General features: G+C 44.1%; 1 protein-coding gene across 4 annotated transcripts in view; it reads right to left on the reverse strand.

Moving 5' to 3' along the window:
* The window catches only part of HMG20A (high mobility group 20A), a 95,249-nt gene that overhangs the window by 23,064 nt on the left and 44,605 nt on the right, over nt 1-27,580 (reverse strand). For 2 of the 4 annotated variants that reach the window (XM_075006749.1, XM_075006750.1), the window contains exons 1-5: nt 23,973-24,115; nt 17,521-17,613; nt 15,486-15,633; nt 13,653-13,865; nt 1,375-1,507 (exon numbers count right to left, since the gene is read on the reverse strand). In XM_075006749.1, coding sequence (XP_074862850.1) covers nt 1,375-1,507; nt 13,653-13,865; nt 15,486-15,633; nt 17,521-17,613; nt 23,973-24,049 — 664 coding nt within the window. In that variant the 5' untranslated portion in view covers nt 24,050-24,115. Of the gene's footprint in view, nt 1-1,374; nt 1,508-13,652; nt 13,866-15,485; nt 15,634-17,520; nt 17,614-23,972; nt 24,116-27,580 lie in introns of those variants that run through there. The other 2 variants (XM_075006751.1, XM_075006752.1) reach the window with 1 other exon arrangement.

Consider the following 27,580-nt stretch of genomic DNA (forward strand, 5'->3'; position numbering starts at 1 on the left):
TTTGGAGCAAAAGCTTTCGTGAGCAAAGACCAGCTTCATCAGATGCATGAGTGCGTGTGAGGGAGGGTGTCTTCAGAGGAGGATTTAAAGAGGGAGTCCAGGGCAGGGCCAGAGCTGAAAAGGTCTATTCAGTCAGCGTGGATGTGGCCCATTATCGGCAGTTAATGTGGAGTTGTGAACATCAAGAGAGCAGAAATCAAGTGAGTTCAGTCAGGGGGGATGTGGCCCATTATCTGTAGCTAATGTGATTGAACAACTCCGTTACCTTGGATCTACGGTCACCACAAACCTATCCATGGACAAAGAACTGAACACCAGAAACATGAAGGCAGCTACTATTTTTGGCAGACCTACAAAACAAGCATGGAACAATCCTAAGCTGACAGTGAAAACAAAGATAGTAATCTACCAGGCATGTGTACTGAGCATCCTGCTGTATGGTTCTGAGGCATGGACCACCTACTTGAACCAGGAGAAAAAAACTGAACAGCTTCCATCTTCCCTGCCTCCACAGAATTATTCATATCAACTGGCAAGATAAAGTTTCAAATGCAGATGTCCTGTCAAGATCTGGCATACCCAGCTTCACAGTGATCCTCAACAGCAGAAGACTACAATGGCTTGGTCATGTGAGAAGAATGAGTGACGAACGTCTTCTGAAAGAAATCCTCTGTGGCAAACTGTGACATGGGTTGAGAACAAGAGGAAGATCAAAGCTAAGATTCAAGAATACATGCAAAAACGTCATGAAAAATTCAACATTGATCCAAAATGCTAGGAATCGACATCATCAGATTGAAATACCTGGCAATGATTGCTACAACAGGGCACGTCATCCTTCGATAGTGTATGTGCATGCCACACAAAAGAATTTCGTCTTAGAAGGAAAAACTCTCAGACTCAAGAATTCAGAATAGACTGACATGTGGTTATTGCAATTGACCATGCAAATTAAATACTGGATGGATAAGCTGTGAGAGAAACTGCAGACTCAAACACTGCCCATAGATCCTCTCCACCACTGCTAACCACCACCTCTTGAGATGAAAAGGGGCCATAGTAGTATAGTATTGATACAGATCTAATCACTGTGCAGACACACACACACACACACACACACGCAGGTCTAGGAAAACAAAGCAGTATATTCTAAGTAGTGTAACCGTCAAAGGCTTTATAAAAAAGTGTTTGATACCTGCTAGTTGATTCTATGCTTGGGATATTTTATTATTTTAGCTAACAATCGATTGGTGAACATAAGAATTGCCAAGATGGGACAGATCAACGGTCTGGCTAGCTCAGTATTGTCTCTTCCAAGAGCAGCCAGTATGTTCATTATACTTGTAAGGCACTATTTTTGTTAAGGTTGAATACCTTGCCGGTGTGATTTGCCTTTCTGCCTGTCCTGTGCCTTCCTGCTGAAGACTTTGTAGGCCTCTGTCTTCTGGTACTGCTCTAGTTCCCGCATGTAACGTTCCTTATCTCTATCTGCTTCATCGAGGTAGCGCTGCAACAAGAAAACAGAGAGTTTCAGGAAAAACCCAAATAATCACATATATAAATTACTGATCATCTTACAAGGATAAACAGGAAGAGAATGGAGAAAATCAGTTAGAAAGCCTGAAAGGCTCAGAACACAGAAACCTGAGAAAGGCTAATCCAAAACAGAGATAGAACTCCAGAATAATTTTTATCCAAATAATCCTCCTATTAATTCTATTTCTCGACTAGCCTGATTGCAGTAGTTTACTTAGGCTTGGTCTACACTAGGAGATTAGGTCAAAGTTAGGTGACTTACGTCGAACTTTTAAGGAATCAGTCCACACTACAGGGTCCATTCCATTGACTTTAAGGGCTCCTAAGGTGGACTTTTGTACTTTTGCTTTTCACGAGAAATAACGCCAAATTCGATCTTGCATGGTCGACCTTAGGGTAGTGCAGACGAAACGTTGTGAAATTTGACATTTTTGGCCTCTTGGATGTGTCCCACTGTGCCCCAGTATGACCACTCTGGCCACCACTTTCAGCTCTGCTGTTCTCCAGGTTCAAAGAAAATAGCCCAGGAAAATTTAAATTTCATTTCCTATTTGGCAAGCATGGTGAGAAGAGCAGGCAGCATATCTCAACAGAACATCTAGCCATGAATTCCCAGGGTCACAGATGAACTCCGGTATGGAGCGTGTGGGAGATCCAGGACCTCATTGCTGTGTGTGGGGATGAATCTGCGGCCATGTCTAACAAATTTGAATTCATTCCCAAGTATAACAAAATTTTTTTAACATTAGATTTTTAAAGTTGAGCTTAAGTGTCCTGACCGGCTTAGAAAGTTGATTTAGCATGTCCCACTGTATCTTCTGAACACAATGCCCATGCAGTAAGAGCTCATTGTTTCCAGGCCATTGATGGACATAAATATCTGAAGAGAAGAACTGCAAAATTTTTGGCAGGACTGGAGACACTGTACAGATTGGAGCACAAGTTGTGGAGCTACGAAACCAAAACAGATTGGTGGGATCACATTGTTTTACAGTCCAGGGATGACACATAGTGGCTGTGAAACTTCCACATGCATAAGGCCACTTTCAAGTAACTTTATGAACTGCTGTTTCCCACCCTGAAGCGCATCAATGCCAGAATGAGACCTGCCTTGACAGTCGAGGAGCGCATGGCTATTGCTTTTTGGAAGTTTGCAACACCAGACAGCTACTGGTCAGTGGGCAATCAATTTGGAGTAGGCAAATCTACAGTGGAGACTGTTGCCAATGTAATCACCATGCTTCTCCTCTGGAAGACAGTGACTCTGGAGAACGTGCAGGACACAGTGAATAGATTTGCTACCATGGGGTTCCCTAACCGCAGTGGGGGCATAGATGGAGCACACATCCCCATCCTGGCACCAGACCACCAGGCCTCAGAGTACATTATCTGCAAGGGTTACTTTTGTATGGTGTTGCAGGCATTGGGGTTGTTGGGAAAGGTTGATGACACATAAATCTTTAGGAATTCTGGTCTGTTTAGAAGGCTCCAGAGTTGTACTTTATTCCCAGACCAGAAAAACATTGATGGTGTGGAAATGCCCACAGTGATTTTGGGTAACCCTGTTTACCCATTGTTCCCTTGGCTCATGAAGCCCTACAAAGGTACTGTGGACCCCACTAGGGAGCAAGTGCAGAAGAGTGGTAGAATGTGCCTTTGGAAATTTAAAAGCCAGGTTAAGTGCCTTCTGACCTGCTTAGACCTCAATGAAGAAAGCACTACTCTTGTCATTGGGGCCTGCTGTAGTCTTCATAACAATTGTGAGGAGGAGGGGAGAGGAGTTTCATGCCTGCAATGGGGATGAGGCAGAGATCCTGGCAAGAAATTATCAGCAACTGACCCCAAGGGAAAACAAGAAAGCCCAGAAAGAGGCACTGAAAATCAGGTATGCCTTGAAAAACAAGTTTATGAAAGATCAGGAAGGGAATTAACTGGCTCCCCGGCCCATATCCGCTGCAACCATGCTGTTTCCTTGCCCTTCACGAAACCCTCCATCAACTGTGAGACAACAATTACCACCCACCCAACTCCAAAGCATGTTAACCAATAAACAAAACTCAGTTTCCCAGTACCACAGTGAGAGGATTGGGAGCAGGAGTAGAGCACTGCCTTCTGCCAGAAGTGACCAGCTGCCAGTGTTCCCCCTAAGCCATCTCCACCTCCACTGACGGTGTGTCAGTACTCTTTTGTGTCTCCAGTTGTCCTCCAGTTGCTGTTACAGATCCAGACTAACATGGCTACCCCTCCGAAAGTTGTCCTCAGCTGTCTCCACATGAATACCGTCAAGGAATTGCTCAGAGAGTCAAATACTCCTAAGCCTAGCTACCTCTTCCTGTAGTTCCACCACCTACTTCCTGAGAGCTTCTACCAGAAGACACATTCTACATTGGATGGTCTCCCCAGCCTGGACTTCAGTAGGTGGGAATTGCACATCACAGTCCCTGCAAAATGACACTGGTGTCCGCGTAGAGGCATCCCTGGTCAGGAGGTCTGTCTGACTACAGGTGCAGGTATCGGTGAGGCCTGGAGTGGTCTGGGGATGCTGTGGCAGCTTCTGGCCTTGGAGGGGGTGGATGCCTGGAGCAGTTGCTGCTTAAAACAGTGCCTGGATTTTAAAGTGGTTGCTCCAGAAGATGCATGAGTTCTGCCCTGCAATGGGTAGGTCACAGGCAAAAATCATTAACAGCTCAAAAAACTTCCCATGCATTCTAGATGGAAAACAAGACTCAGCCTCATCACACTAACAAAATGGGATAAAGAAAGATTGCTCATTCTAACCAGGTAGCATGTTGGAAAATTTGCAAGAACGCTCTGTGGGTCCATGCTTCCAGATCATTCATTGGTGGCTTGGTGCTATAAGGTTTCTTATCGTAGAAGCAGGAACAAGTCAGATCTCCACAAAGATCTCATAAGGAGAATCCAAAAGTGCCTGTCTCCAAGACCTTCAGTGAGGTGTCCAAACAGGATGTGCTCCATCCCCAGACATATTAACAAGCTGTTCTAAGGGAAAGGGGCATAGATCCTCCAGCCCATGGTTGCAATATATTATCATCAGTAGAAAAAAAAGCACACTTACCAGAAGTGTCTGATAAGGATCTGAATTTGCTTCCGAAGCCGCTTTCTGAGTTAAGGGGATGGGCTCCATAGGCTCCAGCTCACCAAATAGCTTCTGACTTTCAGGGTCTACTTCTATGCTAGAAAGCACCCTGCTGTTGTCCAACCCTGACACATCAGGATGCACTTCATTATTGTCCCAAGGAACTCTCTTCACTAAGGTGTCTATTTGTCTTCTGGGAGAAGAGGTTACGTCTGCCACCAGAATAGCGTAAAGCTCATTTTAGTATCGGCATTTCTGGGGAGATGTCGCAGACTGACTATTTGCGTGTATTTCTGATAGATCTGCCTCAGCTCCTTGATCTTCTCATGGCCCTCCTGAGCATTCCTCCTGTACACTCTCACAATCACGGCTTGTGATATTTTAGCATAAATATCAGCATTCCTTTTGCTGACTTTGAACTGGAGGAAGATAACTTCTTCTCCCAATGCCGACATGAGGTCCAAAATCTCCTGATGGCTCTATGCTGGTGCCCTTTCGTGATCCTGGGAACTCATGGCTACAAACTGTGGTAGGTGTGCTGCACAGATGCGATCCACATATCTCCTCACCATGCTGGCTGGCGCAGAAAGGAAATCTCATCAAAATTCCCAGGCTGATGACCACCACTTCCCGTCACCAACTTCCGACTCACCTAGAGAGCAGAGGAGGTGGAGCGATGGCCAAAAAGGACACTTTGAGGTGCATTGTGGGATAGTTTAGAAGGCTAATCAAATCTATTTTAATAATGCTGCCATCTCCACTTGTATAGTTCAACATTGCAAATTCAACTTCTTGAGTTACTCTGGGGGGAACTCAGCATCGCAAAAGTCAGCATTAGAGCCCCTTGGAATGAACCTACGGAGCACTGGGCTGTAGATGGATAGTTTATAAAAAAATTGACCTTAGACCCTTAAATTTCATTTAATCTCCTAGTATAGACCAGGCCTGAGCTGGGAAAACTACAAAGCAGCAAAAGAAACACAGATATATACACCAAGATTTCAGAGGGTATGGAGAAAAAAGGACACACCAGCAGTGCCACATGAAAATAAAGGAGCTCAGCAGCCATACTATAAAATAAAGGATGCAAACAGATATTCTGAGTCATCTCCACAAATATGCCACTTCTATGAGCAGCTTCAAGGGATTCTGAGGAGCGACCCAACCGCTGTCCCCAAAGAGCCTGTGGATAGCTCCAAAGAGGTGCCTCAGGAAGCCTCTGTCAAGAACAAGGAGGACATGGATGAGGAAAAGAAGGCGGACAATGGTCAGCAGGTGAATGGAGCAGCTGATCTCACCAACAGCCAGGAACCTTTTGTAATATTGGACATCATCCCCTCCTCCGAGGACATTTTGCAACTGGACTCTATGCCAGAGCATGTTCTCATGTTTAATCATGCTACAAACAGGCTACGGCAATTGGGGCGTAATCTAGGTCAAATACTGTACCTATACAGCCCCGAGCCACTGGAAAAACTTGTCAATGTGTCTGGAGGTGGAGTGCCAAACCTCCGAGCACATCTCCATAAAGATCTCAGACATGTACTCTTTAATTCTTCTCATAAGGTTTTTGGGGAGGCCTGCCTTATTCCAACCTCTTTGATAAGACATCTTTCCATGCCAGTAAGTAACCTGGTTTCACTGTACCACAGAGCAGTGCAACATACTGACCAGCCTTCTGCCCACATTCAGTTAGCATCCAATCCTTATCAGCACTTGTTAATCTAAGGAGAACAACATTTTTTGGCAACCTGTAGGAAGCAGAGGAAGGAGCATTAACCTACTGTATTAGAGCACAAGCTGCTCCACCATGCCGAGATCATCCCCCTTCCCCTCCCTCTCATCTACAGTAAATGTATCTCCTTAATGTCTGGCCTTCACTTATGTTTTGTTTCAGAGTGCTCAAACAGTGGACTTTTTGATCACTGCTTTGCCCCCTGCCCCCTCCAGCTGTTAGACTGGCACACACCCACGGGAGAAAACGAACGTGGGAAGATATGTTCATACAGCACATGGAAGCTGCCTGCATAGACAAGACACAATTAAATGAGTGGAAGAGAACCACACAGGAGGAGAGATGGGGTGATCAAGAAGAAAGGAGAGTGCTCAGACAGCATGAATTGGAGACCCAGGAGGAGATGTTGCAGCTGATGACATGCCGGGTGTCCTGCGGTGCCTGATACAGGAGCACAGAGCTCCACTGAAGCCCATGCTGAACCACATGTCCTCCTCACCATGTTTGCTAATGCCCCCCCATCAGCACCCCAGAATGTAGGGGGGAAGCAAAGGGGCAGCCTTACATTCCATTCCCAGGGAGGCTTTTGAGAGCAGAAGGCTGACATTCCCCCACCTATCATAGCAAAATGCCCTTGTTTACCCACCCCCAAAGCCACTGCCACAAATTCCTTTAGTGATCCCTGAAGAAAAACACTTACATTAAAAAAAATTGTGTCTTTATTGCTTGTGTTGCATGGGAGCGGGTAGGGTTTACAGGCTTTGCAGGCAAGCACACATTCGGGGGGACATCCTTAAGAGTAACAGACTGTCATGTCACTGTCTGGTCATTCATAAAGCTGTTTTTCAAAGCCTTTCTGATTAGCAGTGCTCCTCACTGTGGTCTCAATATTGCCCTGGTGTCTGGCTGCTCCTAATTATTGGCCAGGTGATCTGCCTCAGCCGTCCAGCCTGGCATGAAATTACTCCTCCCACCCCCCCCACTTTGTACTCACATAAATTAGAAAGTACACAGTGGGCTGCAATCACAACAAGAATGCTGTCTTTGATGAGTTCTAACTGAGTAAAGTCTCCCGAAGCTGTCTTTTAAAAGAGCCAAATGCACATTCTACTACCATTCAGCACTTGTGCAGCCTGTAGTTGAACTGCTCCTTCCTGTGGTCCAAGCTGCCTGTGTATTGCTTCAGGAGCCAAGGGAGCAAGGAGTAAGATGAATCACCCATAATCACTATTGGCATCTCCACATCTTCAGTGGTGATTTTCTGGTCTGAAGAGACGGTTCCATTCTGCAGCTTTCTGAACAGACCAGACTTCCAAAGATGCATGCACCTTTCCCAACCATCCCATGTTGATGTCAGTGAAATGACCCTTGTGATCCACTAAGGCCTGCAACACCATGGAAAAATACCCCTTGAGGTTATGTATTCTGCAGCAAGGCGGTCTGGTGGCAAGATAGGGATGTGCATTCTGTCACAGTCAGGAAACTCCATCTTGGCAAAACCGTCAACTATGACTTGTACATTTCCCAGACTCACTGTCTTTCATAGCAGAAGGGTACTGATTGCCTTGGTTACCTGAATCACAGCAGGCCCCACTATAGATTTTCCCACTCCAAACTGATTGCCAAATGACCTGTAGCTTTCTTGCTCTGCAAGCTTCCACAGTGCTATTGCCACACTCTTCTGAACTATCAGAGCAGGTCTCACTGTGCTATCACAGTGCTCCAGGGCTGGTGAAAGCAATTCACAAAGTTCCACGAAAGTGGCCTTATGCATGTAGAAGTATTGTAGCCAACGCTGACTGTAGCATACCTGAAGAACAATGTGGTCCCTTCACTCTGTGCTTGTTTCATGGCAGCAGAACTGGCAGTCCACTGTCTCTAACCTTCAAGTGCAGTCAGCATCTTCCCATTCCTCCTCTTCAGTGCCTCACATTTGTATGGCTACGTCTACACTAGCACGCTACGTCGAAATAGACTATTTCGAAGTAAGGACATCGAAATAGGCTACTTCGACGCGTATCGTCTACATGTCCTCCAGGGCTGGTGCCGCTGACATTCCACGTTGAAGTAGCGACGGTGAACATCAAAAGGAGCCGCCCTGGAAGGAAACATGGAGTGTCCACACACACATGTGCTCCCTGTCGAAATAAGGGGCCAGCAAAGCCCCAAGCCGCTCCCTTAAAGGGCCCCTCCCAGACACACTTGTCCTGCACAGCATGAGACCCACAGAGCCAACAACCGGTTGCACACCCTGTGCACGAAGCATGGACCCCCAGCTGTAGCAGCAGCAGCAGCAGCAGCCAGAAGCCCTGGGCTAAGGGCTACTGCACGCAGTGATCAGAGAGCCCTGCAGGGGCTGGACAGAGTGTCTCTCAACCCCTCAGCTGATGGCCGTCATGGAGGACCACCCATTTCAAAGTAGCGGGATGCGGATCGTCTACACACTCCCTACTTCGACGTTGAACTAGGGCGCTACTCCCATCTTCGGATGGGAATAGCAATTTCGACGTCTCACTGCCTAACGCCGATTTCAACGTTGAAATAGCACACGGCATGTGTAGACACAATGGCTACGTCTACACGTGCACCCAACTTCGAAATAGCTTATTTCGATGAATAACGTCTACACGTCCTCCAGGGCTGGCAACGTCGATGTTCAACTTCGACGTTGCTCAGCCCAACATCGAAATAGGCACAGCGAGGGAACGTCTACACGGCAAAGTAGCACACATCGAAATAAGGGAGCCAGGCACAGCTGCAGACAGGGTCACGGGGCGGACTCAACAGCAAGTCGCTCCCTTAAAGGGCCCCTCCCAGACACACTTTCATTAAACAGTGCAAGATACACAGAGCCAACAACTAGTTGCAGACACTGTATATGCAGCACGGACCCCCAGCTGCAGCAGCAGCAGCCAGAAGCCCTGGGCTAAGGGCTGCTGCCCACGGTGACCACAGAGCCCCGCAAGGGCTGGAGAGAGAGTATCTCTCAACCCCCCAGCTGATGGCCGCCATGGAGGACCCCGCTATTTCGATGTTGCGGGACGCGGATCGTCTACACGTCCCTACTTCGATGTTGAACGTCGAAGTAGGGCGCTATTCCCATCCCCTCATGGGGTTAGCGACTTCGACGTCTCGCCGCCTAACGTCGATTTCAACTTCGAAATAGCGCCCGACACGTGTAGACGTGACGGGCGCTATTTCGAAGTTAGTGCCGCTACTTCGAAGTAACGTGCACGTGTAGACGCAGCTAATGTGTGCTATTTTGACATTGTGCTGGCTACTTCAAAGTAGCTGGCTAGTGTAGACGCACCCTCTATGTCTTTGTCCTCTTCATAGTCTTCAATACTCTCACAACTGCTTAGGCTCTGCATATACCGCAGCACAATGTGTAAGGTGCTCATAATACTTGCCACAACAGTTTCATGCTGTACAGGTTCCATGCTAAATTTGCAATGGCATCTGCACAGATATGAACAGAGGCTATGTATTCTGCAGCAAGGTGGTCTGGTGGCAAGATAGGGATGTGCATTCAATCACCCCATCACAGTTAGAAAACTCTATCTTGGCAAAACTATCAACTATGACTTGCACATTTCCCAGACTCACTGTCTTTCATAGCAGAAGGGTACTGATTGCCTTGGTTACCTGAACCACAGCAGGCCCCACTACAGATTTTCCCACTCCAAACTGATTGCTGTGTGACTTTTTGCTGTTGCTTTCCACTTTTTGCTGTTGCTTTCCAAAGGGAAGGGGAAGGAGACAAGTGCACTGTGGTATACTGACACACACCCAGAACCACTCTCGGCACATTTTTGTCCCATCATACACTGGGACAGAAACCCACAATGCAATAGACCAGCAGAAACTTAAGGATAGGTATGCACAGAACACTGCTGACAAAGTCAAAGCTGGCAAAACTAATGGGGACACATCCCATTAATTTTATGTGCTAGTGTGGACATGCACCCTGGGATGTCATAAAATTGGCTGCTAGAAAACCGACCTTAAATTCAACCTAACTTTGTAGTGCAGACATACTCTTAAATGCTGCAATAACTTACTGCCAAGCTATGCAGTGCAGCCAAGTGCTATCTTTACATGAGGCAGGTCTACGTTACCTGGAAAAGTTGAGCGAACCTACGTAATTTGAGTTACATTAGTAGTGTAACTCAAATCGATGTAGATTAGATCTATTTACTGTGGACCATTCTGGACTGACAAGAGAAACTCTCCCATCTTCTTCCCTTTTCTCACTGTCATGGAGTAACAGACTTGATATCTGAGCTATCTGTGGTCAATCTAGTAGGTCTCCACTAGCCACACTAAATCAACCCCACGTTCATCGATCCTGGCCGTAGCGGAGACAAGCCCCTGGTCACAAAAAAATTTATAAACAAGATGTTTGTGGCCAGTACTATGAACCCTGAACAGGAAGCTCTGGGTGTGAATCATCCTTAAAGGCTGAGATTGTTCCTAAGATGTGTCATCTTCCTGGAGCAGAGTGTTATGCTTTCTCACCTTCTGATCACCAGGAGAAAGGCCAATACTATGCTGCAACCTCACAAAGTCTTGTCCACTCATCTGATAGGGGAGACAGATGTAACCACTATGAGAGAATAGTTTAAAGAAAGACTAGAACTAGAGTAGAGATTAGACTAGAGTCTGTCCATTTAAGCCTTGATGATATTCAGTCTATTTTTTAAGAAATAATCTTAAAGCATTTTCATACATCTGATTAATGCAGAAAGTTTTTGAATAATATAAAGAAACTGTTGGACTTCAAACCACTTAAAGAACAGCCAAAACACAACACTGGAATCAATGGAACCCTTTCACCAAAAAGCTACCTTCCCTATTATCATGTTTCAGTACAATATGCTTAAGACTCTTTCCCCATAAAAGTTTATACCATGCAAACCTATTCTTGCTACTCAGGTAAAACCTCAACAATGACCTCACATGCTTTTATATCCATTATATCAACAGATCAGTAGATTTTGCTACAACACATTCATGCATTTCGAACAGTATTCTGCCTTAACACTGTTGAGGTCACTGTTAAGATTTTGCAACTTCGATGGCAATGAAGTACATATTACTTCTGAGTATCTGTTAGAGATGGAAATGAAAGCCTTGTGGAGCATTAGAATGCATTACTGACAACATTGTAGGCAATCTTAACACGGAAAGGAATGCTCAAGTCTTACCTCAAACTTTCTATAGCCATCCTTTTACACTTTTGGGTAGACACTATGTGTCCGGCTGCAAACTTAACTGCAACCAAACGCAGTTTTTGTTTGCCAGTTTTCTAGTCATTGTTATGCAGCTTTGATACACAGCTCTCCTGGTATGAGGAGATTCTTGTCACGTGACTGACCGGAATAATTTTCCTTTTGGAGAGCAGCCACTGGAGGAGAACGTGAAACAGTCTTTCCCCCTGGGTTACACACGTACTCACTAGTCAGCAGTAGAAAGCTGGTTGTGAGGAATTCTGGATTTGATTCCTGACTCTGGGAAAGGAATGTGGCTTGCACTAGTTAAAGTCAAGAGACCCAAAACCTAATCTAGTCACGCTGAAAGGCAATGTGGGGCACAGCATAAGACTGAGGTTTGTCATGTTAGAGATCTGGGTGCCAGGCTTGGAGTTTTGAATCTCCATCACTGGAGATATTTAAGAGCAGGTTAGACAGACATCTACTGTGGATGGTCTAGATGGTGCTTGGTCCTGCCATCAGTACAGGGGACTGGACTTGATGATCTCTCGAGGTCCCTTCCAGTTCTAATGTTCCACGCTTCTGTGATTCTAAAACACTAATTTATTTTAAATATTGGAACAGGGAGGAGAAAAAGTGTTCAGTAGCCCTTTCCTGTCTTCTAGGTTGGGATTCAGGACCTTACTTTTACTTTAAAGTTAAGCAGGGGTCCAGTGAAAGATATGAATGCCTGTTCTCCTCTTTCACAGCTTTTCTTAGGCTACAGCCTTTCTCTTAGCTACATGGTTCATTGTTAAGGGAATTTCTGTCTTTTTTGCCTATAGAAGTAAGTGACAGCAATCATTCTGCAGCAAATTTGTCATCAAGCTTAGCAAGGTTGACCTTGACTCACATTTTCTATTATGGCTGAAATGTTATCAAATGCTGTACAAACACTTCCAATGTTACTGATAGTCTAGGAATCTGCACATGAGGAACAATAACGTAGACAAAGGACAGAGTGTTTTAGATTTTTTTGTAAAACGGGTACAAATCAAAAAGAGAGACCTTTAGGATTGGTTTTCAAACTCTTATTCTCTTTGTCAATTCATTTTTCATCAAAACACAATTAAAACTTCCAACAGTTCTCAATATTTATATTCTATGTTTTTGTCATTGCAATAAGATTTTTACAAAATAAAGGTTTACAGCTTCTGTTAAACCAAATTCTCTCATGCAATCTTAACTAGGTGAAGTTACTGCTGCATCATACTCTCCCACTAGAAACCAGCTGTAAATGGTACAAATTCAGGAGGGATGGATGCTGGTACTTGCAGCAGAGGAAAGAAGTAAAGAAACAGACCAAGCTAGCCCATTCATATATGAGGTGTAGTACAGAAGGCCCAGGTAGGAAGATAAGAGAGCTAAGCCACATTCTAGTGGAAAGAAAAAATAAATTCTAATTTCTGGGACAGATGATTATACAGACTAAAATGATTAATGAAACACTTTCACAAACACAACTTACAGAGCTGTACTTTCTTTACGTGGCAAGCAGACTTTGAAAATGGATAAATACATTTCCAGAAAAACAGCTCTACCCCAGCTTGCTCTGAGTAGCCCATCCCTTCTGGCCCTTACACCAACAAAATACTTCCACCCGCTACAAGCGGCATTTGCATTTGACATGAGAGTGTTCCTGCTCACACCAAGCCATTCACACTGCCACTTGCTATAACAGGAGAGTTTCATAGTTGGAACCACACAAGCCTCACCTCTGATTTGGTTTAGAAACAAATATACAGGTTCAATCTCTATAGATCCCAGAGGACTGAGTAAGTGCCTAAACCTCTCACATATGTCCTGAATAAAACCTGGCCTATGTAACGTTCCAACAGCAATGACAGAAGAGAGAGACTGTTATTGCAAGTGGGTTACTCTCTTTAACCCTAAAGGTCTTTGAATCCCTACTAAAAACATCTTCCTACGCACTGTTATGGTCAAACATTTATGTCAACTTTCACAGTAAGCAACAGTGCTCCCATTAAACTATAATCAAATCCCCAGCAAGGAAAAGGGAAATTAATGGTACCCGTTTCTCCTCAGGAGGCAGCTTACTCCACTCATTGCCTAGCATCCTGGTGATCTCTGGGAAAGGGACTTCAGGCATCTTCGCTCGAAGCTGCTCCCTACGCTCATTCATGAATCGCACATACCCTGTAAGGGGAGATTTCGGGGCATTGCTGTCCCTAAGGGGCTTCTTCCGTTTTCTCCCTTTGGACCAGCCTCCTCGTTTTGTTCTTTGCTGCACAATGAAACAGAAGAAAATTCAGATTGAAGGAGAAAAATAATAATTTACTCCTTGGAGGAACAAAAATATTCAAGGCTCATACATTTTCATAAGGAGTTTGTGTCTGCAATGTACACTCCTCTTTCTTCTCTGTAAAGTGTACTGTTGACCTTCTTTGGAGGAGGAGGGAGGGAAGAGGTAGGCAGCTGCAAAGGCCTGGGCTTGCACCAGGAGCAGAGCCCTGCAGTGAGTAGCCAGAATCTGGGACCCCTGGTGGCAGCAGAGGGACCAGCAGCCAGGACTTATGGCCAGAACTGGAGCCCCCCCTGTGGAAGGCCAGCAGCCAGGACCCTGAGTGGTGGCATGGGCCTCAACCATGGAACCATGTGGTATACAAAGTCTGGGGTGCTGCAAACACCTTCTGTACCCATATTTCCTCCCTGCCTTTTGAGACCCACTGGCTGTCTATATTGACCTCCCTTAGTCCTACAAATTCTATGGTTCGGCCCAAGTCAGGTCCCAAGGGTGCCAAACTTGAGAGGTTCAACCTGTAGTAAAAAGTTCCACATGTTATCTACCATGCTGTAAATTAATTTATATTTCCCCTTCTAATCTATTGCATTTAGACATGTTTCTCAGTTGTCTTGCATCATGGGATAATGTATAGGTTGTACTATTGGGCTGACTCTTATTACTGATATTATTATAAATTACTTTGAACTTTTAAAACTCCTTTCATCAAAAATTTGAAGAGCTTTTCAGAAGCAGTCAAGGAAAGGTTTATAGGCAGAGAAACTCTGAAGCAGGTTAAATGATTTGCTTGAGTATTTGCTTGAGTTTTCTAAACTCCATGTTTCTGTAATAATCCCTAGACAATACTGTCTTCTTATTCTACACAACAGCAGAAATGTAGTACTTTAAAGACTAACAAAATTATTTACTTGGTGATGAGCTTTCGTGGGACAGACCCACTTCATTAGGTCAAGTGGTCTGTTGATCTGATGAAGTGGGTCTGTCCTACGAAAGCTCATCACCAAGTAAATTGTTTTGCTAGTCTTTAAAGTGCTACATTTCTGGTGTTTTGTTGGAGTACAGACTAACATGGCTACCTCTCTGTTACCATTCTTATACTATATACCACTATCATATAAGAGGATGCAAAAATGTATAAAGATGGACAAGTACAATTATCCCCATTTTACAGATATAAAAATGGAAGCACAGAGAAGTTGTAACTTGTCCAAGGTCACAAAGTAAATCAGGAAAGAGCTGTGAACAGAACTCAAATCTTGGTCTCAGTTCCCTACTCAACCCTTCAGATCTTACTATTTCCCCAGAGAAAGGGGAGGAGGAAGGTAGGCACATCACTGAAATAGTGATTTCTGTTTGCTAAACTAGGGAGTGTCACAGATGTCAATCCTGAAATGGTTACTCTGTCTACATCTGTCTCACTAGGAAAGTGGTGGCACAACAAAGGAAAAATAACTATAGAATGTAAAGAAATCAAAAACAGGCCTTCTACATATGGTGGATGGATGAAAACTGGTAATCCTACTAGAAAATACTTGAAGGCATATGGTGACGGACCCAGTTAATCAGACAATCATTTGTGTCAACAATAGTGCCTCAGCTCACCTCTTCCTCAAGCCTCTGCTCGCTGCTTTCAGCTGTATTAGAAGATTCATTTTGCACTGATTGAACTTGTGACATGTCCTCCACAAGTTCTGGGTTGTTCACAGCCTGTGACGCTCCTACACCATATGGCCCCTCTGAATGGGCTAATCTGGAAAATCAAATTGTTGCATGAGAAAGCGAAGGCATTATCACACTAATCTACTTCCCCTCTAGTCCTCTGAATGTGAAGTGATGGTGCAAATCTTACGTAATTTTGCAGCCAGGCAAAAGGTGAGACATTACAAAAACAGCAATTCAGACAGCTGTATGTACCATCTGGCCATGGGATTTCCAGGCCACTGTCTGTAGCAGTTACCAGGGATTTAGATAAAGCCCTTCTAGGTCCTGATGGAGACAAAACATCCTAAGAAACTAACTTTTGGAAGAACTTGTGCTTACACAAGTCAGACAAACAAAACCAAGCAATATCTGCTTCAAATAATAAGCAAGCATTCAGTCACATAAAGGGAGGTTGAAAGCAGCAGGAAGGAAACATGAATCCTGCAGCTGTGCTCTGGGGCGCACAAGCAGAATGACAGAAGCAGTACAGAGTCTCTTCAACTTCATTTGCTGCCAAGTGATTTCACATTCTATGCCTTTCCCATAGTCCTGTATAAGTGTTCTTGCCGTTGGGATTCCAGGAGATTTGTGATGGAACTCTTTGCAGTATTGTTGCCTGTTGGCACACCTAAGACATCTAAAGCAGACTCATGCAACATTAGCTCCCATTAGGCCCCTGAATGGGCTCCTATTTTTCAGTCAACCAATGCTGAAGGTGGCACTGCAGTCAATGGCAGCCCCCTGCAGGCTGCTCGTGGGAGGAAGGTCAACAGTGCAGCTATATGGAGTCACATGATCTATGCAGCTCTTTGAAGTTCTGCATGGATCTTGGAGATTTACTATTTTAGGGCAACAATTTGTTGATCATCTAACAATTGTTCTTAATGGAACAATTCATATATCTGAACAATTTTGAGATCTGCCCCCTCTATATATTCAAGGCCACAGTTGCTTAGTCAAGGGACAATTTTTTGTACTACTTTTTGTCATGTAAATAATGTAGAGCTAACATAGGTATGGTAAAGCAAAGTGAGCAATTCTTATTCCGGTTTGTCCAACATCAGTCATGTCAAGCAAATGCTGCCTGCAGAATTTTTATTTTCACATGCAGAAATTTGTATACCTCTACAACACTTCATTCTGAAATATACATTGGTTGGGCCAAGTTTACTGGTAATGATACACAACCCAGAAAAAAGACAGGGTTGACTTTGAGATCTCAGGTTGAGATCACAGAGCCAGCAGTTCAAAAAAAGAAAACAAACCTGGTTTGTTACACACCATGCAAACTGAGAAGGTGGGGGTGAGGGTGGAGGGAAAAAGAGTGCTTGTGCGTGCCCCATGGTGATATTTTCAGTTTTTAACCCACATTAGTCATCACAGCCTTCAAATCTACTAACATATACAGAGATGCTTTTAAAACTATGTAGGAAAAATTTCAAGTGTGGTGCATGAACTTTCAATGAGAGGTGATCAAAGATCATTTTCTTAATCACACCTAACCTCATGGCCTACATCCACCTCACTTGGTGTTAGCAAATCCTGAAGCCCAGAGATGTGGGGCCATGTTCAGGAACCTCTTTGTTTAATTACATAGAGTTGCATCAGCTTCAGCAAGGTCTAAATTTGCTCCTTACAGGTCTCAAGAATGGAAAATAAACCTTTTAAAGCATATCCACACTTAAAACAGAAATTCTATAGTCAGTGGTGCCAGTGGAACACAATAAAGAAAACAATCAATGTATCTGCAGACCTGCTCTAGAAGCCTGTCCTTGGAAAGCAAGATTTTACAAGAACCAGAAGAGTATACGTGAAAGAGAAAATTAATGGTGCTCAATTAGTCCAGTAGCCAAAGTGTAAAATCAGGAATGTTGTCTCCGGAAAGTCTGCAAAGAGATAATATCTGTGAGCTGCATGTAAAACAGAAGTTGCTTACCCAGTTGTGGCAATATCGCTGCTCTCCTTTGAGCCATCATCATCTGCAAACAGTGGGGGTAGGGATGAGCCAGCCATAAGGTTCTCCATATCTCTGTGAAGAAAAAAAATGTATGAATTCTCATTAGTGTTGTGCCCATTTAAAGATCTGTCTTTATAAGTCTTACTTAATTACCACCTCTTAAAAGCAATACACATAAGCCTCATATTAATCCTGCACCCTGGTTAAACTTTTTAATTATTTAGTCCTAAATATCTGATTCTGTGACGTGAACCAATCAATTTATATTACTGGGTTATCTCACGTTGGTCCCGTTAATCAGGTATATATAATCAGAAGAAGTCAGGGAATGTCTGGGACCCTTACTCAATGGGGAAGATAACCCACTGATAGATGATGGGGAAAAAGCTTTGAGTACTCAATGCTTTTTTGCCTCTGTCTTCACAAAGTCTGCTCCCAGACCACAGCACTTGGCAGCACAATATGAGGAGAGGTAAGCAGCTCTCTAGTGAAAGAACAGGTTAAGGACTATTTAGAAAAAAACTGGACATGCACAAGTCCATGGGGCCGGATCAAATGAATTCCAGGGTGCTGAGAGAGTTGGCTGACGTGACTGTGGAGCCACTGGCCATTATCTTTGAAAACTCTTGCCAAACAGGGAAGGTCTTAGAAGACTGGGAAAAAAAAATCAAACATCATGTTCATCTTCAAATGGAGGAAAAAATAGGATTTGGGAAACTATAGACTGATCAGCCTCACCTTAGTCCCTGGGAAAAATCATGTAGCAGGTCCTCAGTGAATCCATTTTGAAGCACTTCGAGGAGGGGAACATGATCAGGAATAGTCAGTATGGATTCACCAAGGGCAAGTCATGCCTGACCAACCTAATTGCCTTATATGAGGAGACAAATGTCTCTGTGGATAAGGAGAAAGCAGTGGACATGACATACTTTGACTTTAGCAAAGATTTTGATATAATCTCTCATAGTATTCTTGCCACCAAGTTAAAATTATAGCCTGGATGAATGGACTACAAGGTGGAAAGAAGGCTGACTGGATCATCTGGTTGACCAAGTAGTGATCAATGGCTCAATGTCTAGTTGGCAGCTGGTATCAGGTGGAGTACCATTGAGGTCAGCCTTGGGGTCAATTTTGTTCAATGTTTTCATTAATGAGCTGGATGATGGGCTGGTTTGCACCCTCAGCAAGTTTGTGGATGACACTAAACTGGTGAGAAAGGTAGCTATGCTGGATAGTCGGGATAAGAGCCTGAGTAACGTAGAGAAATTGGAGAATTGGACCAAAAGAAGGTGATAAGGTTCAACAAAGACAAGTGCAGAGTGCCACACTTTAAACAAAGAATCCTGTGGACTGCTTCTGGCTGGGAGTCGACTAGCTAGGCAACAGTTGTGCAGAAAAGGACCTGGGGATTACAGTAGACAAGAAGCTGGATATGAGTCAGCACTGTGTTCTTGTTGCCAAGAAGGCTAAAAGTCACATTGGGCTGTATTAGTAGGAGCATTGCCAACAGATCTAGGAAAGTGATTATTCCCCTCTATTTGGCACTGGTAAGACCACATCTGGAGTATTATGTCCAGTTTGGGTCACCTCACTACAGAATGAATGTGGCCAAACTGGACAGAATCCATCAGAGGGCAACAAAATGATTTGGGGGCTGGGGAACATGACTTACAAGCAAAAATTCTTTTTTTTTTTCTCAGAAGAGAAGAGTGATGGATTTGACAGCAGCCTTCAACTACCTGAAGGGGAATTCCAAAGAAGATAGAGCTAAGCTATTGTCAGTGGGCAGATGACAGAACAAGCAGCGACGGTCTCAAGTTGCAGTGGGGGAGATCTAGGCTGGATATTAGGAAATACAAGGAAGGTGGTGAAATCCCCATCCTTAAAGATTTTTAAGGGGGGTCTTGACAAAAGACCTGGGTGGAATGATTTAGTTTGGGTTGATCCTGTTTTGAATAGGGTGCTGGAGTAGATGACCTCCTGAAGACCATTCAAACCTTAGTTTTGTTCTCTAATTTTCTACTATTTTTAGCATTTTAGTGCAGGGGAAAAAACATTCAGCCTACCTATCTAAATCCTCCTTCAGTTTAACTTCGTTTGTTTTCGTTTTCTCTCTTGATACCCATGCTTTCTTAATGTATTGTTAGGCATACATTTGTTGCCCTGCTCCTCATATGTGGCTACTGTTTCTGTTTTCAAGTCATAATACAATATGTGAAGGTGCCCCATGACAATACGAGCAAAATGGGAAAGCACTTGCAGCATGTTGTAATTCTCATTGAAAGATCCCAGGTTACCAGGACGGAAGTGGCTCCTTTTGTGTCCTCACACATCAGCTGGGAGACCTGAAGGAGTAACTCCATGAATACAAACTTATTTCTCACCCATCCCTAGGAAAACATATATATACACATCACTGAAAAAGGAATCACTACAATTATCAAAAAAAACCTTACCCGGATGGAAAGGAAAAAATTCCATTTCTACCTTTGGAGTATGTATTTACTGCAGAATTATGAGGGCTCTTACTCTGGTTTTGCCCTAACACCCACCCATCCAGAGACAAAAACTGCATGTGGTGCTTTCATAATAATCCAGCTCCCCTCTGCTCCTCTGTTGGGTGCCCTGGTCGCGAGTGTAGATTATAGCCCTGGTGCTGTTTTTCTTGGAGGATTAACCCATCTACTTTTCAGTGAAGTCATAAGTTTAAATCTGATAGTATACTAACAGGCCTACACACAATTCTCTCACCATACCCACAACATGCAAGTTCTCCAACAATTCAGTGAGAAAAAATAATAAAGCAAGTCAGCTTATTCCAATACAAAGAGCCAAGAAATATGGCCCCAGAAAGTCCTAGGACCTATGGTGGAGTACAGCACTAATGAGGACACAGCAACTTAGGCAAGGTTTTGCAATGCGGCCGCCCACACACAGACACAGATCTGGGTGCTGACCAGTGGGCTAACTCCACAATGAAGATAAACCTTCAGAAACCCCACATCAAAGCATGAAATTCAGACCTAGTGTCGAATGTAAACACTTCAGCTACTGCGCATTTTTTTGAAAGAGTATCTCAATGGTTGAGCACAACAAGAAAACATCATAAAAATTACCAGATCTACAGTAACTGACTTGATAAGGCAATATTATTTTAAAAAGAGGGGCAGCAAAATGCAGGATTTACTACCAAACAGGTGCTTGAAGGAATAGTTACAATCTGTGGGGAGAAGTCAGATTATTTTGAATGCTAAGGTAACCGTTTGTTGCACATAATACTGATGCTGCATCTTGGCTGACGGTTAGACTAGATCATCCTTGTGGTGCCTTTTAATCCCCTGATTTCGTCAAGTAAGTAGTCAGTTAATTCTCTGATCAGCAGATCAGTGGAAGTTCCAGGTGAAACCCCAAATCAATCACCACCAGGAATGAATTATGCTTTCAAAATTTCCATACAAAAATCTGTTGTGTAAAAATGTATGCATATGTAAGGGTTGAAGGTGATGGGAGGAATGTAAAGGTATAAACCCTTCTTTCCACTTCCTTGCCTACTTCCGGAAATCCATTTTATTTTCTTCTATCTTGACTCTGTCCTTTCTAATGATTTCAATAAAGGGTTGGAGTGAGGGACTCGTTTCTCTGGAATTTAACAAAAAATTTAAGTTTTGATTCCTGGTTAATATAACTTTGACCTGTTAATGGGAAAAAAACAAGTGCCTCTTATTAATATAAGAGAAAGGGTCTCAATGAGGAAGGCAGAGGTCCAGTACTGATTCCTTCTATTATGGGAATTCTTTATCAAACACCATCCTCAAGTGAGAAAAATATAAAAAAAGAGATTGCGATAAAGGTCTCAAAGGCCCTGAAATAGGAGCTGTGTACAATATGTTTAAGAAGCAGAGTGAAGCAATTCAATCCTGAATGAAATGAACAGAGGGGCGGAGTTGTCCTTTCACCTGACGAGAGGATCCATCCAAATCATGGCTGGGATTCTTAAAAGAAACACTGAGAGCTAGTGCAAGAAATAATTAGCTTGGAAACTGAATTCATCTTTGATTTTACTGGAAAGTTGGTTAAGCACTGTAGTAAATGTAAGCCTTGCCCAACACTATGAGCCTGGGAGGAGATGGTTCCTGGCCCCCCAAAAAGGGCGGGGCCTCAGGAAGAAGGGGCAGGCCTGGGACTTCCCCTAGCCAGCCCTACAGCATGACATGGCTGCCAGGAACCCTGGGCCCTTTTAAATCTCTGGGCCTCAGGGCAGCTCAGTGACTCTGAATGGAGCGAGTTAATAGATTATAATGAAGATGCTTTGCTTTGTGTCACATACAGCTATTAAACTTGCAACCTCCTTCGCTGCTGTCCATCTCCTCTCAGATAAGCCCTGAATATATCTAATAGAAAGGCATGCTTAGAAAATTGGAGCAAACCTTGCACATTAATATTTTTAAATTAAATTCATGAATCAGTTGTTTGTACATCTTCGTCAAAGGACAGAAAATACTGTGTTTTGCAGGCTTCTCTCCAAGAGCTTTCTCAGAGGTCAAGGGCCTCTTCAGAATCCCAGCCTCATCAGTCAGATGGCACTCAGTAATCCACACATACCTTGAGAGAATATGGTGGTGAACAAACCATCACAAAGTGTTTTTCTGTCCATCATGCCCAGCATGACCCTTCTCACTGAGCTCCTCATTACATCTGGAGCAAGCCAGCAGCATCAGAGCCTCAACTTGCTTTCAAACTGTAGGGAAGCAGCCAGACATCAAACTTAACATACAAGCTGACCACGAACACAGGAAGCTGAGGGAACACATACTTCTTTCTTCTTTAAAGTTTGTTTTATTTAACCCAGATGGTTTTGATACTAATTCCTTCTGTCAGTGTACAGATAGGCCTTGAAGAAAGAAAAAGTTCAAATACTAGTAATACGCAACAGCTTCTGCACTGTTCCAATAGACAAGAAAAAAATGCAGTTCCCAACACGGTGGCTGGACATAGATAAGAATCTGCATATGATGGCAGGTCCAGGGTGGTTTGCCAGAACTGGGGCTTCCAAGCCATTTCCTGCTATTAGTCCTTCAGTTGTGGTTTCTGTGTCTGAAAGCATTCCAGCCCTCAGCCCCCATGTTATGGTCAGTCGGCCTTAGAGTGGCAGAGTGACAAGACTCAATTCAAAAATGTAAAAAAATAATATTTTGGGAGGTTAAAGTTATTTTATCCAATGGAACAATGGGGAGACAAACTAACAAAGGGGAGGCTGTTTGGACTTCCTTATCAGCCTTCAGTCTGAAGAGCAGTAGTAGTAATCAAGAAGGGGAAAAGAAGGGCAGCCAATAGACTAGTAACAGCCCTATCCATCCTGTGCCAGTACTCGTACAGCCATGCAAGTATGAATTCTGACCAAAGCATTTACAGGATTAAAGCGACACCACTGTGTCTGACGTCCAAGCACTGATTTAAAACAACTCTCTCAACTCTCTGGATTTTTATAACCTATGTTTTGGTTGCAAAAACAATATAAAGGACATTATGGCAGTTAGCTCCACAAGAGCCAAATTAAACTCCGCTTCACTTCTTCAGATCCTTGACTACCTGAGAGACATTTAAAAAAACAAATCCCACAATGGCCAACCCTGGTTTACCTCCACCTGAATTAGCAGTGTTCAAAGCCCCACTGGAGGGGTACTGCTGCCATTTAAGTAAAGTATTGATTAGAGATGCTCTGGACTAGAGTAAATGACATGATGCTTAAAAAACCCACCTGCATGGCAATGATAGGGATCTCAACCTCACCAGAACTGTTGAAACTCAGACAGGATAAGCAATAGTGAGAAATTTTTCAAAATATCCCTACTACATGCAAGAGACGCCATGGTATCTCTTCCATCAATTTCTAGGATTCCCTGGACAGAAGAATTCTACAGGTAGTATAGAGGTTTCTCTTATTAGATGCACAACCTATTATAGGATCTCCTTGGCATATTATCAGGGCACGGAGCAAAACGAGAGAGAAAAAGAACAGTATATGAGAATAATAAGGGGAGGGAGGCTAGAGATGGGAATGTCCCCTTTGCACCTGACAACATAAAAGAATAAATGTAAGGTCGTTTTCTTTCGCAGGAGAAGTAAATTCTTGGCAATTCCTGATGCAACAATCCTCCATCTACCCAAATTTCACTCATTGCTACTAACCACTATACTGTCTATGTGTGAACCTTTAGGCATATTATTTTATGGGTAAGTTTGCATGTTTTTAAAATGATGGCCAATCACTCAGGGTAACATGATAGACTTTTGTGAACAATGTGAGCATAGGACTTGGAGTTACAAAACCTGCCAGCTATGGCTGGGACATATATGCTCTGGACAATGTCTGTGGCCACCCATCCATAGAGAAGGATGATGGGTGCAGAGGCCAGTAATGGGGCTCTCACCTTCTGTCCCTGCCACTATGCTCTCTGTTCGTTGCTGATGGAGTTGCCACTTGTTCTTCCCAGATGTTTAGGAGCATCAACAAGATAGGAAGCAGAAAGACCTCTCGGTTGCTTGCTTACCAAGTAGAATTGCAGGCCATCCCTTTAGCCCAACTGGATACTGGAAATCTCTGCTGGGCTGCAAAAATTTATGAAAGAGCTGTCTGTTGTGTGAAACTTTGCTGCTGTAGTCACAAAGCCTTGCCAACATTGCGCCCACATTTTATTACCTTTCTTCCAAAGTAAGCTGCTCTTCTAAACATCTCTGTGTGTGTTTGACCTGGATTGGCCACTAGTTAATCAGAAGCCAGTCAGTCAGAATTTTCCGCATCTGGTCAGCCAGACACTGAGGGTTGAATGCTACCACCCTCACAGCTAATTGAAGTGGCCTGTGCTTTTGTTACCCTGGGCAGAACAGAGCCACCAAAGGCACCCTACATTCTAGGGGACCAAACTACAAATTTTGACCAAGGTTGTAGCCAGCTAGTGGAATAGTCAGCTCTAAACATAACTTTGTCACCATATTCTGTATGGTCAATACTTTGTTAGCAAATGCAGCAGCTAATAGTGATTCACCCTTACCATCATTCTATGTTGTTAAGCACTTGGTCATCTTCCTCTGAATAACTCAGCATACCTATTTATTGTAGAGCAGATAATCCCTCCCATTCTCTAGCATGCCTACATGCCCAATGCTGCACCCTGCAGTTCTCCATGTAGATACAGATTTCAAGACAAATTGCCATTATATATCGATGCCACTACACTGTTTACATATGTCCTTGCATTCCATCTGCTGTGAAGGCCATGAGATAGATAACTTGGATTTTCCAAGAATGCTCTGTTACAAAGTTAAGTGATATAGTAGATGTGGCTGCACAAGCAGTGTCATCTATGATGCAGAAATGCTACAGTTTAGACACAATTTAAAACAATGTTTGTTGTAAATTGGGATAGATGAGGGAGTGGAAGGAAAAAGTTACAAAACTGCTGTTGTACTTGCAGCGTGGACAGGGCGTCTATGTCTAAACATTAATGTGCATCTGAACAAAGCAATGCAATAGAAATGCACACAAAAATGTAACTGAGGATGCATGTCAACTCATTTGAAATTTTGTTTTTAAATCCTTGGAGAAGTTAAATACCCACTTAGACAACAACAGCAGCTTTTACATACAAGCGTTTCCCAACACCCTCCCCCCAAAACACTACCGCACTTCCAGAATTAATATTACAAGCAATGTTAGCACAGGAAACAGCCAAGACATTGCATTTTTAATATGAATGCAGACAAAAATACTTTCCCTTCTTATTGGGCTATTTTGCAAGTTTTAAACTGTGTGCGCCATCTAAAAAAAAAAAAAAAAGCTCAACCCCAACCAGCAACTTTGATATTGCTGCAATAGCCACAGCTTTGCATTTGCTGTTGCAGACTATATCACAAACAGACCATCTGGGGGTTCTGCCATAAATCCCAAATGGGTCCTCTAGATCTTCTTCCACGACCCCACTCTCAGATATTATCTTTCATCACCATTTCCTCTCCATACCCAGACTTTTCTCCTACAGCAGCTCCCAACCCAGAGAATGGCTCCTCATTTGAAACATTTCAGCTACAGTTATATCTAATTCACTCTCACATTACACATTTTTTTATCTCCACTGACATCGTTAAAAATGCAAAATCCTGTATCTGCTGGAAAAAAAATCAGAAGAGCAACAGCGGCTTCATCTCTGCTGTGAATTATGCTGTTTTACTTCCATAGGTTGTATTTCATCAGACACTTGTGATTTTTTTAGTTGGGACAACGGATGCTGACCAGTGCCCCTTCACACCCTGGTAAAGTTGCCTCTGCTGGTCCGCGGCTGCATATTTGCACGACGAAGCACCCTTATTTTTCAGCAAACCTCACAGGAGAGGCCCCCTCCTATCTACCACTTGCAGATGCGCTGGGAACCATGCAGCTCCACTCCCCCATGCCCACCAGACAACACAGGCAAGTGGAAAAATACGAAGGGTGCTCTCCGGGACAGAGATTCTTTCTTTTCACATATTTGGGGTTCCTAAAGGCAACAGCTGGATGCCTTTAACAAATGGCAGCCTCCAGAGCCTGAGGACAGAGAAAGCTGCAGTTTTCTTCTAGCAAAAGAGAAGCTATGATCTTTATTAAGACAAAAATCATGCAGGAGCGAGCCCAGGGCCATCTGCTGTGCAAGGTCACCCCAAATGGCTCCAGTGATCCCTGTGACTCCGCAGAGCCCCGCTGGAGTCTGGGGGCTGGGAAGCACCAGAGAAACATGAGATTGCTCTGACCACAGATGACGAGCACCCGGAGTCTGAAATCAGAGCCCAGCGACAGGTCGCCAACCAGGAACCCCACAGGAGAACAAGTGTCCAGTGCTTGCACGCGGGGCACCTCACCATCTCCCCCGCCCCTCCATCTGCCGGCCAGGGGCAAGCACCAGGGTTAGTCCTGGCCTATTGCCCTCCGATTCACACAGGGAGACCCTGGGAATGCCAGAATCATTAGGAACCATATAAATGACCCATGTCTGTTTCCCCTGCCCAATTCTAATAGAGAGAATTATTCTATGTGTCACATGGGGAAGATTGTTGGTTTTGGGGCACTGTGATGAGGACAGGATGTCCTCAAGAGCTATGAGGCACGGAGAAGCAGCACAACCACAGGATACATACAGCTGGTGTTCTCCTGTCAGAAGATTCCTCACTGCCTTGTGGGTAGGTTCGGGAGATCCAGATGCTATGGGAGTAAACCCAGACAGAAAATCCAGAGAGGAGACCCTAAGGTGGTTAGCAGGGAGGATTCATCAAACCTGCTTTCCAGCATCTCCTTGCAGTCACCTCAGTTCCAAACATGCTGACTGCTGTCTTTCCTTTGGATTCAACTGGGGCAACTGAGAGGGGGACAGTGCCGCTTGGGCAACGTGCTTGCTCCAAACACTAGCCCAGGCAATGCAGCATGTAAGACAGTGCCAAACAGAGAGGACACTCCATCCCTGCTGATAGCCTGGAAACTACACAGGAAGTGCTCGTTATGGGTTATAAGCCTTCCTCAACCTGGTGAAGAGGAAGCTGCCACGGGTCACTTTCGTCGGTGGGAGAAGTCATCATGCTCCACTGGTCAGCTACCGTCTGCCTCAAGCTGCGCAGCCCCCAGTCAAAAAGGTGCTGACCCACCACATCTGCCTTCCTCATTGGGTGCATGAGGATAGGCCAAAAATCAAAAAGGAGATGTAAAACGAAATAATAAATCAACTTGCCTCTGACTCGGTAGCTGGAATGTGCAGACTGTGTGTCTGGGACTTGAATCTGCCCATGACCTTACAAATGCGGACTCAATACACAAAACAGCAGCCATAGATCAACAGCTACATAAACTGAATGTCGACATCGCTGCTCTCCAGTAAACCAGGCTGGCAGATGCTGGATCAGTGAAAGAAGCGTACTATGCTTTCTTCTGAAAGGGCATGAGTTCAGAGGAACACTGCCTCTACAGGGTTGGATTTGCTGTTTGGAACAATCTGCTGAAATCTATCAATACGCCCAC

Source organism: Carettochelys insculpta, chromosome 12 (assembly GCF_033958435.1).
Source record: "Carettochelys insculpta isolate YL-2023 chromosome 12, ASM3395843v1, whole genome shotgun sequence".
Taxonomy (NCBI): Eukaryota; Metazoa; Chordata; order Testudines; family Carettochelyidae; genus Carettochelys; species Carettochelys insculpta.